Source organism: Hydra vulgaris, chromosome 02, assembly GCF_038396675.1.
Source record: "Hydra vulgaris chromosome 02, alternate assembly HydraT2T_AEP".
NCBI lineage: Eukaryota > Metazoa > Cnidaria > Hydrozoa > Anthoathecata > Hydridae > Hydra > Hydra vulgaris.
The window spans coordinates 28,605,352-28,617,764 of record NC_088921.1 but is presented as its reverse complement, the minus strand read 5'-3'; the positions used below and the strand labels follow the sequence as shown (position 1 = coordinate 28,617,764).

The 12,413-nt window shown below is 28.4% G+C and overlaps 1 protein-coding gene across 4 annotated transcripts in view; it reads left to right on the top strand.

The window, feature by feature from the left end:
* The window catches only part of LOC100214706 (NFX1-type zinc finger-containing protein 1), a 75,126-nt gene that overhangs the window by 16,111 nt on the left and 46,602 nt on the right, over positions 1-12,413 (top strand). For all 4 annotated transcript variants that reach the window (XM_065790495.1, XM_065790493.1, XM_065790496.1 and 1 more), the window contains exons 2-5: positions 3,121-3,213; positions 3,861-3,932; positions 4,150-4,296; positions 11,044-11,607. In XM_065790495.1, the coding sequence (XP_065646567.1) occupies positions 3,121-3,213; positions 3,861-3,932; positions 4,150-4,296; positions 11,044-11,607 (876 nt within the window). The remainder of the gene's footprint in view (positions 1-3,120; positions 3,214-3,860; positions 3,933-4,149; positions 4,297-11,043; positions 11,608-12,413) is intronic.

Sequence of the window (12,413 nt, the reverse complement as noted above, 5' to 3'; positions counted from 1 at the left end):
TTTTTTTCACTTCCTGCATCTATAGCAGAGATTAAATATGGGGTCTTTTCATTAAGTACACTGTGAATAATAATTCGATCATTTCTGACACTGCTCCAGCCATCTTGTACCAATGTAATATTACTCCTATTGTTTGCAAATTCACTTTTCATAGATACAATTACTTCATTGTTTACTTTATCTAGTAACTCAGTTGAAAGTTTCTTCCAGTTCGGAGGATCAAACCAGGACTCAAAAAATTAACCAATTTTTTTAAATTCTTTTTTTTCTACGGCATTAAATGGCATATTGTACGCAAAAAATTATTTTTGGAACTTGCAAGTCAAAGACATCTTTTTTATCTTTTAGTTCTTGATATATAGTTTTATGTTAACTTTTGTTTTTTATATGGTGTCAATGTTGAATCAGAGTAACAACTCCCTAAGACACCCAAAATGCTAGATGCTTCAAAAGACTGGGCTAACAAAATCACACAATAAGTTTACAAATGCCTGAGATGATCCTTGGACATTTTTAAAAATAATACTTTTGTTTCTTTCCGCAACATCAGTAGATGGTGTTTTTTTTTACATTTATTTAAATGAATTCTAATTCTTTCTATTCTTTCCTTTTTTTTTTATAATTTCATTGTAATAATTGCACTGGCACTGAAGTACTACTTTTCCAGAAACAGTTTTTGAAAACTTAGTCACATCATTCCATTCACCTGCTAGCTTTCTTCCTGATCTAGAACCATAATATAATAATATTTTATTAAATTTTTTTTTTTAAATAATTTCTATAATGATTAAACTATTTTTTTACAATTTGAATAATGTTAACTAATTTTAATCAGGAAATCCAAAAAACACTGCAGTTTTAAAAGTCATAACATTACTACATATTCCTAGACTTGAGTATCCAGCAGCTCCAGAAATGGTCAGGGTGCTTTTGTCTAAAAATGGTTAGGATACTTTAGCAATAAAAATAGTTACATTTAAAGTAAAGGAACTATAAATTTTGAATTTGAACTTTCCATCCTTGTTTATAACACTTTTAAATTTAAATTTTTTTTTTTTTTAAATTTTCTTGTTTAAATTTTTAATTAAAAAATTTTAATTTTATAACACATAGTATTTTTAATAAAAAAAACTTTGCAAGAGATAAGATTCAACAGAAGAAGAGTTACTCCAAAGACCACAAATATTAGTGAATGATAGTATTAGAGAGCTTGGTGATGATTATGTTTTTTTGCGTTTTATAGTTTTTGGTACTTGAGTCAATTTTAGATCTTTTAAAGAACTTGACTCAAAGCACAGATAGTACTTAGTACACTATTTAATAGTCTAAGCAATTGCCTCATTACTATTAATAAATCCAAAGGTGTAACAAAGGGCTCCAAATGCGATCTTGACAATGCACACCAAAAGTATGAACAGGGATACCATCCATGCACAACATGGCACTGTTAGTACTCTACTAGATACTTTACAGCTATTGATGGTATCAGCCTCTCTGAGAGCTACCACAGAGTTCAGGAAACCGGACTACCAGTGCCTAATAACCATAAAACTGAGTTTTAGAGCTGTACTGCCATTAGGTAATAATAGGATGAGTTGCCTATTCATAAAACCAGAGACACAAGCAAAACCCATGCAATAAGTCAAGAAGTTTCAGCATCCAACATCCTAAAATATATGAAGTTATTTTACAGTGTCCTAGCTAGTATTTCCTTCTTTACCTTTTAAAAAAATAAAATTTGCTATTAGGTGCCTAAAGTTTATTTCCTTTCTAAAAAGGTGCATAGGGCTTAATGCAATACAATTAAGGCTTGAGATTTTTACAATTGAGGTTTAAATTTTTTATGAAGATTTTTTCATTGAAATTTTTTTAGAAAAATCACTTTCTCCTTGGACATTGTTGATACATTGGTTAAAAATAGAATCTTTTTTAAACTCCTAATTTTCTTATTAAATTTAAACATTTAATTCAAGTTATGGTATTCTTTTAAATTTGTAAATCTTTTGATTTATTACTAAACAATTATTAAAAATAATTGATAATAATCAATATATTATTGTTAATAATTTATTTATTAACAATAATATATTGAATAATTAATAAGAGATTTTCTTTAAATACTGTGTGCATTATGCATTTACAGTAATAGAAGAAATGGTTTGTGATGTGTTTTCATGCTTGCAAACTTGCTGGCTATGTCTTAATAACTTAATTTCCTTTGTAAATTAGGATAAAAGCTCATCAAAGATTTGTTGACCTATTTAAAAATACAAAGAAATTTAGGAAAACCATCTTTTTTTTTTTTCTTTTTTTGTTTTTTTTTTTCTTTTTCTTTAATTTTACAACAGTTGTCTATTATCTGCTTGAATCAGTAATGTATCAATTTATAATGTACATAGACTTATGAAAAAATTTAATCTGAATATTAATAATCATATCACAACAAATATTAATTCATGTATACACCTGAAACCTTTACCTTGCATTATCTAGGACTTTATCCTACATAATGTGGCGTCCTATGATTCAACCGAATTGTAAACTTCAATTTAGAACCGAATATGAGAAATTTATTACACAACCGAAAATATTCACGAAAAAAATTAGAACCAAAATAATTTCAATCGAATTTTCAATCGAAAGTAGTAATTGTATTTAGAACCAAAAAAATTTCGATCAAATTATCAATCGAAATGTCGTAAATAATTTTAGAACCGTAAAAATTTCGATCGAATTTTCGATCGAAAAACGTGAAATAAAGTTTTTAAATTAAATTAAAATTAAAAAAAAAAGGATTTTGTAATTCGATCCAAATTTTTTCGGTTGTTAAATTCGGTTCTAAAACTTTCGGCGCAAGAAAGGATTTTGTAATTCGATCCTGCAATGAAAGTATACTTTTCGGTTCAAAATTTTTTGGTTATATTTTTGAGGATAAATATTTTCGGCTCAATCATGTGACACGCATTATGTAAGTTTTATGTTTATTTATTTTCTTCTGATTGTTAAAGTTTTTTTGCAGTAGATTTATATAGGAAATTTTAATTAAAAGTTATATTATTAAATTTAAAACATTATTGCAAGTTTTTGTGCAACAGTTAAATTAAAGCAATTTATTTTTAGATTCAACTGAGGCATCTAGACGTAGAACAAAAAAAAGAAAGGAACAGAAAATGCGACAAAAAGAAAGAGAAGAGAAAATGCGATTGTTAAATGGTGAGAAAAAAAAAACGAATCACCTACAAAGTGATGACACTTGTTATCACTATTCTAAATATAATATTACTAATTAAATAATGCAAAAGCTTTTTAAAAACCTTTTATAAATAATTTTTGTAGATATTTTTGTATATAAATGTTGTAAATAAATTTTGTAGATTTTTTGTAGATAAATAATTTTTGTAGATAACTTTTGCTTATAACTGCAACTTAATCTATAAAATCATATTGATAATATAGGTTGTGGAACTAATAAATGCACAAATACAACAGGAATGATGATATAAGTTTCATAATATTGAAACACTTGTACTAAGAATGACAACAATTATTATTCTTATAAGTATTTCTAATCTAAATCAACAAAAAATAATCAAATCAAAACAAATATTAATTCATGCATACACTTAAAACCTTTACATTACATTTTGTAAGAGAAAAGTTTTAGATTTTAGGTCAAATTTATTTTTCTAATTTTAAATAATGCTAGAGTTTTTTGCATTCTTGCCAATCATCTTGAAAAATTTTAAATTCTTTTAACTTTTAAAAAAACTTAAATCTTAAAACTTAAAACTTCTTTTATAAAATTAAAAATATTAATGAGTTTCTTGTGCAATTGGTAAACTAAAGCAATTTGTTTTTAGAGTCACCTGAGGCATCTAGAGCTAGAACAAAAAGAAGAAAAGAAAGAGGAGAGAAAATCCAATTGCTAAATGGTAAGAAAAAAAACAAATCTTCTACAAAGTGATAACACATGTTATTAGCATTCTAAAAGTAATATTGTTAATTAAATTATGCAAATTTTTTTTAATAACTTTTTATAAATAATTTTTGTAGATAAATTTTGCTTATAACTACAACTTAATCTATAAGTAGTTTTAAAATAACATACTACGCCATTATTACAATTTATTACATTATTACACATTTTAGAAAGTCAAAAGACAAAAGAACAAAATCAACAAGGAAAGTTAAATAACTCTTTTGAGAAGCGAAAATTCTTAGATAAAATTGTAGTGAAACAAGGTGTCAGTGAGGCTTCTGGAAAGCGAGTTACAATCAACCCTTCTAAGAAGCAAGGTGAGATTAATACTTTTGTAAAAAAATCTGTAAATAACACTTCTGTTAAGCAAGCTTTGAATAACAGTTCTGAAACTTAATCTATAATTAGCTTCAAAATAATATATTGCATTCATATAGAAAAAGCGTAAATACTATCTTCATATATAGCCATGGAGCTCAAGGATTGACACAAAAAAGTCTAGAGTGATCATGAATTTATTACATCGTCAAAAAGAATTAAATCTTTTACTTCTAGCTGTCAGGAGTCTTCAACACATTGAAGACTGCCAAAAAAATTAGATTTTTAAGTTATTTATAACAGTAACCAACAAATAAAAAAAAGTGATCTTAATACACAAACAAGATCATTTTTTAATGATCTTGTTTATGGAAGTCATTGTCTGACACAAATCAAACGACAATATCAAAATCTTGATAATTTAAGTCAGTATTTTAAAATACTGACTTAAATCATCAAGGTTTTGATAGCTTAAATTCACTAAAGAAATATATATATATATATATATATATATATATATATATATATATATATATATATACATATATATATTATATTATATATATATATATATATATATATATATATATATATATATATATATATATATATATATATATATATATATATACAGGGTGCGGAAAAAGTTCCCGTACAAAAATATGAACAGCAAAAACAGCAAAAGTTCCTGTGCAATAATTTTTTTAAATTATACTTTTGTAATGGAACTTTTTCCGCACCCTATATATATATATATATATATATATATATATATATATATATATATATATATATATATATATATATATATATATATATATATATATATATATATATATATATATATATGTATGTATGTATATATATATATATAAGGGTGTTCCAAAAAAATGACTTTTTAATACTTCAATTAACATTGCTAACTAAAAAAAATTCACATTTGGACCATGCAATGGACCCAAAGTTCATTTTTAGGTCATTTTTGACCCTTTTTGCAGGGACCCATCCCATGAATCAATTTTGAAAAGTTAAATTCTTTTAGGCAATTTTATGCATAAGAATTAAATTAAAGTCCAATTTTAAGCTTCATTTGTTTAAATAATGGGTCAATGAAACAACTACATTTTCTGAAAATGTTGATTTTTGGCCTTTTTTTTGTTCTTTGATAAGATCTTTTTCTGAGTCTTCAGTGTTTACAGCCGAACTTTAATGTTTAAAGCAGCTACAGAATAGTCTAAAAAAAATGAGTTAGGATTATCACTTTTAATGTGACCATATTAGGTTGTCTATCTCAATATTTGACATTTAGTAGTATTTGTTATCTTTCAATAATGCCAGAACATAAAATATAAACTTTCAGCACAAATTTTCAAAGAGAAGCATTTTCGAAATCAGTTTTCTTCTTTCTCTTTCTTCCACTCTTAAACTTGTTAGCTACAAGGCTGTCCTGTCTCTTCTTCTCCTTGTGGGATGTGTTGATCAGCTCTTAGTTAAAAGTAAGTTATGCTTGTTGAAATTATCTTTATAATTTCTACAATAAGTTTAAATTTGATAATTTTTTTTAAATTGTACCTGAACAAGTTACACAGTTCTCTCAATGTAATCATTAACTACTTCTAGATTTCCAGAAAAATGTTTAAACTCCAGAGAATAATCATTCAGGTTCAATGTCTCTACTGGGGTCTTTAACCACTGTAAATCTGTCTTCCCATGGTTTAAGAGATAAAATCAAGCTAGGAGGATTATCCTGACAAAAATCCAGATTGTTCAGCAATTTAAAATCTTGCTGCTTGTGTACAACATAATTCTCAGGCCTTGGCATAGAATACAGTTTCTTGGCAATATCGTCACAGTATGGACCTCTTCATCAGCTAAAGCCATAACAACAGCAGTAGGATAATGTACCAGGTGTGTCTCTTCAGTAAATCAATAACAGGTTTTGTCTGCTCAGGTTTGACATCAGAGTACCTTATCATCTGCCACAGAGCTTTCATATCCTATAAAATAGTCTTTAGATAGCAAAATACTAAAAAAAATAATTTTTATTTAAACTTTATTACGTTTTGAATAATGAGGAAATAAAAATTACAATAAAAAACCCTGAGAGGTAGCAATTGCTGGAATTTCTGCGACTTACAGGTCCAGTTTTTTGGAGTATATACTGCATATCTCCAGATAGCACCATTACTGTGAGTTTGGCTAACTCAAGATAATCACACATGCATCCATTCTAAATATAAATACATAGTTTTATAATAAGCAATTAATCAAATTGAATTTTTACATTGCATTTTCATTTTTTGCAACATTTGAAAATACCATAAAAAATTAAAATTCATTCTTTACATTTTCAGTTTGATATCTGATACTAATCATTTGTTTATTATGCAAAGCGTCAGGAGCTATGCATATTGAATAAGTTATTATTATTCTAAGCTGTGATTTACCAGGTAATGGACTTTTATTTATTTAACGGCTGTTTAAACTACTTTAAATGACATTGAAATTAATTTATAATTTAAAGTATTGATCTGCTTCATCTTTTCCATCTTTATAATGTCTTCAGAGAACTCCAAAGCTTTCTTGAATTGATCCTGCAACCAGTTGTCAGTAATATCCTCAATCTTGATTCTGTTTAGTACAGTAAAAAAAGGTCCCCGATGTCCATCAACAATAAGTGACCGTTATAGGAAAAGGTTGTTGAGAAAAGCTTCAAATTCTTCATTAACTGCATGTCAAATTAATGCAGAAGCAGGTGTGATTGCTTATTTATGTACAGTTCAGCAAGTTATTCATAATGCTTTTCACCTTTTGCGCAAAATACTTCAGCCTAAACCACCTTTGACAACAAATCACATAAACAATTGAATAACTTTTGCAAAGGACCACGTAACATGGAAAGAAGAGTGGCAACAAGTAGTATTTTTTGACAAAAAACGATTTTGTCTTGATTGGCTGGATAGATGGAATTATTATTTTCATGATTTGTGTAAAGAACCAGTAACACAGTAAAGTAAAGGACAATTTCAACAGCAGTAAAATTGAAACATTGAAGTGGCCAGCTAGATCTCCAGACATGGACATTATTGAAAATGCTTGGGCACAGCTGTCACATATAGTGTTCAAAGGTGGTAAACACTATAGTTCACTAGCTGACTTGAAATCATCCATTGCATCTGAATGGGATGCTATTGACATTTTGTACATAAAAAGTTGTATGATTCTTTACCTTCTAGAATGATTTAACTGATTCAAAAAAATGATTAAAGTACCCACTATTGGTTGTTTAAAATTGAAATGTCTTTTTATGTAAATGACAATTTATATAAATTTTTACCAAAAGTGTTTTACAATTTTGTCGCACTAAAAAAACAGTTTTTTTTTAATAAAATGCGATTTAGGTTTAAAATAAATTTTTTTAAATGTTGTTTAGACTTGTAATCCTTTTGCTCTCAATTATTATAAAAATTAGTTTTTAAATATAAATGTATAGTAATGTTTTATAAATATTTTTGGGGTGTCTTATCATTATGTCGCGCAGTGTATGAATTCTTCTTTTGTAAAAAAAGTTGTAAATTATATATATATATATATATATATATATATATATATATATATATATATATATATATATATATATATATATATATATATATATATATATATATATATATATTAGTGCGAAATTCAAAACTTTGATTGCGAATTCGAAACTGACTTTTAGTTTTGTTTCGAATCGAACTTTTTTTTTAGTTTCAAACAATTCGAATTTTTGAAGTATAGTATCTTTGTTTCGAAGCGAACCCAAAATTAATCGAATTTTATCGTTTAAAAGTGAAAGAAAAAAGTTATACAGTTCCACAATGGCGGATAGTAATGATGGTAATTGTCGAAGTATTGTCTGGGAATTTTTTAGTAGACAAAAAACGAATGGCAATAGAATTATAGGCATTTGCAAAATAGGAACATGCATGTTACCTGTTCAGTGTCCAACTGGAGCAACAACAGGTCTTTATGCGCACTTACGTGCTGCTCATCCGAAAGCGCATAAAGAGTGTGTAGCAAGAAATGAAAAGAATCGTAAAAGAAAACTTGCAGAACAAGAACTAAAAAATGAAAATAAGAAGCAAAGTAAAGTTGATGACCTTTTTAATAAGAAAGCACATTGGTTGTCAAGTCATCCAAATGCCATCGCTATAACGAATTCGGTTGGTCGCATGCTTGCTCTAGATATGTTGCCATACGACTTTGTAGAAGGCAGAGGATTCAAAGAACTGATGAAATTAATGGAACCACAATATCTGGTGCCAAGCAGAACTACGTTTTCAAGATCAGTTGTACCTGAGTTATATTGTAGTGTAAAACAGAAAACCGCTAATAAAATATATCGAGATTTTGAAGATATTCCTTCATATTCATTCACGACTGACCTGTGGACTTTGAGGGCGCAAGATCCATTTATTTATTTCTGTCTGTCATATGTAAGCCCTGAATTTGAGCTAAAGACATTAGAAAACAAGCCGTTTCCAGGAGAACATACCGGCGAAAGCATTCTTGAATCTTTAGACAAGACTATTGATAATTGGGAGCTTCCTCGGACTGTTCCAATTTACGCGTTGCATGATAATGGCAGTAATATGAAAAGCGCCGTAAATCTCTCACAATCATTTTATGATCTTTCTTGTTTTGATCACACTTTACAATTAACCATCAATGATGCCGTGAGTGAAATTGATGGAATGCAGACTGTCTTTTCCAAAAGCCGTCGTATTGTGTCACATTATCACCATAGCTGCCAGGCTACACAGAATTTGCACAGAGAGCAGAAGCGATTAAAGGTAGAACGAGAACTGATAATCAATGTTGCTACTAGGTGGAACTCGGATTACTTTATGCTGAAGAGATTATGCGAAGAAAAAGATGCTATATCTGCAGAGCTAGCAATAAGTGAAAAAATTGATAACTTGACTAATGCAGACTGGAAGCTTGCTGAAGGCTATCACACAATTCTTGCTCCATTTTAACAAGCAAGTAGAGAATTATGTGGCAAGAACTACCCAACGTTGTCTATGAAAATTCCGGCTTTGCATGGCTTAAATCAGCAATTGCAGCGATTCATCAATGATCCTTCACATAAGGGTTGTGGTGTACTAATTGCTCGAAAATTAAAGTTAAAACTAGACCGACGATTTCCGCAATTCATATCAGCTTTGCCTGATGCAGCATGTACATTTCTTGATCCACGCTACAAATCCATCTTCTTCTCTGTACAACAGCAAGCTACTGTTGTAGACAATCTTCATCAGTACTCTAAGGAATTCCGATCTTGTGGCGGTACTGGTGTTGGTGGAGGTGGACATTGTGCCTTGAGCAATCATGACACAAACTTAATTCAAGGTACAATTCCAAAACTATTACGTTTTATGTTACGTGATTAACACAGATTAAGACTTGATGGTAATGGTAATGGTCTGCAGTTCAGATTTAACTTTCAGATTTACTGCATTGTGGTTTAATTTAATTACAGATGAATAATAAAACAATAATGCATAGTTTTCATTTCTGTTTGCTATTTTAGTTTTACATCTATTTATATTATATAATACTTTGTAGGAACATCTGCTAGTGCTGGTGCTCCCGCTCCTGCTTTTGGAAGTGCTGGTCTTGGTTCAGGTCCTGGTTGGACATTAGCTGCAGCCTCCAAGCCAAGTAGTTTATGGGATGACTTCAACAGCATGCTTACAACAGCAACTGCGAATAGGATGCTGCCAGTTGATGATGCAGCTTCTGTGCAAGAGGAAGTCAGAATGTATATGATTGAACCTCCTATTGGAAGGAACGCCAATGTACTTGATTGGTGGAAAGTTAATCATCACCATCTACCGAAACTCTCAAGAATAGCGAGGGCACTATTGGCTATTCCAGCAACTTCTGTAAATTTGGAGAGATTGAACTCGACGTCTGGTAACATTGTTACAAGAAGGCGATGTAATCTACTCTCTGAGCATGTGGCTGAACTAACTTTTATTCACGAAAATTTGTAGTATAGCACATAGCAGTAGCGTACCGAAGCCAGACTGCCCTGCCAGCCGCAGTCAGTACAGTACACTGTAGATTAAGGTCTCGGACTTTCTGGAACAATTGCCTATGCATGTACTACTACTTTACATAACTGTGTAGCATTTGCATTCATTATAGCATTGTACTTTTACTTGTATTGTATTATCTGTTAAACTATAACTGTAAATATAATACTAGTCCTAGTCTTTATTCTATGCACTGCATTGCAAGTACTTGACTTGATTTTTTTTTACTTGAATTATTACACATTGTAATTGTATTGTATGATACTAGTCTCATTTGATTTCATTCACTTTTATTTGACTCTAGAGTCTAGTCTGTGTTGCTTAGTATTTTGTTTACATTATAAAACTGCAATATGATTGGTTATTAAATATAAAATGTATAATGTTTCATTTCTGTTCTGTGTTCTGTCACACACTATAAATTATTACTATTTAAGTATCAAATTTCAATATCAGTGCAGCGTACTTTCGAATTGAATCGAATTCGAACGAAAGTGGCTTAGTTTTGTTTCAAATTGTAGCACATCATTAATATATATATATATATATATATATATATATATATATATATATATATATATATATATATATATATATATATATATATATATATATATTAAGTTGACTGTTGTTGTTTTTTAAAGTTTGATAACTTTTTAGGTAGTCAAAAGACAAAAGAACAAAATCAACAAGGACATCTAAATAACTATTTTGAGAAGCAAGAAGTTTTAAATAAAACTGTAGTGAAACAAGGTGCCATTGACTCTTCTGGAAAGCAAGTTACAATCAAACCTTCTGAGAAGGGTGTAATCAAACCTTCTGAGAAGGGTGTAATTAATACTTCTGCAAAGAACTCTGTAAATAACACTTCTGTGAAGCAATGTTTAAAAAAAAGTTCTGAAACAAAAAGTTTAAATAAAAATTCTGTGAAACTAGGCACAGCTAATGTACCTATTAAACAAGGTGCAAACAACACTTCTGTCAAGCAAGATGTAAAAAACTCTTCTTTGAAAAAAACTGTAAATAGCACTTCTCTGAAGCAAAGAGTAAGTGCCACTACTGTTAAGCAAAATGGAGTTGACACTTCGAAGAACAGCATAAGCAAGCTTTCTATGAAAACAAATGTGATGAGTAACTCATCAAGTCAAAATGATAAAGATAGCAGTCAGAATAAAAATGATGTCAAAGTAAAACTAGATGGGTACAAAGATAAAACTGTTCAAGGTAAAACTGGTTATTTAGATTATTAAAAGATTAAAATGTAAATTAAAATAATTTAAGATTTTTCACACACACACATATATATAAACACATGAAAACATATTTACTAATTTATAACTATACAGTTACTTCTATAGAAATAAAGTTTTATTTTTGTTTTATATTAATTACTAATATGACAGTATATAAACAGTTTGAAATAATTAATTTAGTCGAAAATGTAAGATAACCTTTTAAAACTTTTAGATTTTTTAAATTCTAAAAATTTCAAATATTAAACTTTTTAGTTAAAAAGTTTAATATTTGAACTTATTAGAATTTTTTCTGATCCGAAAATCAATTTACAATTTGATATGGTATGATTTTAAATATATTAGGAAATCAATGTATAATTTTATGATTTTTAATAGAGTTAAATTAGTTTTTTTCTTTTTTCAATACTTGTGTCAAGCACATCACTGCATTGCTTATTTACTTTTACTTTCTAACTCTATTAATTAAAATGAAGATATTTGAGTTTAAAATGAACTTTCCCAATTAAAGATTTTCTGATTTTTTAAAAAACATTTCAAATATTTTTATACTTTATTTTAATACTTTCATAAATTTTTTTAAAGTCTTCTTAATAAGAAGTCATTATGCAAAGCGTTTAAATTCACACTGAAGAAATTCCTTAAGTATAAAATTTGTTGAACCCATTTAAGTAAGTAAAAATAATTGAAAATGAAAGAATTTCTTTTTTAAAAATTATTTTAAATGCTCAAGAACTTAGTTTTTTAAAATGAGACTGGTTTGAACAATCATAACAT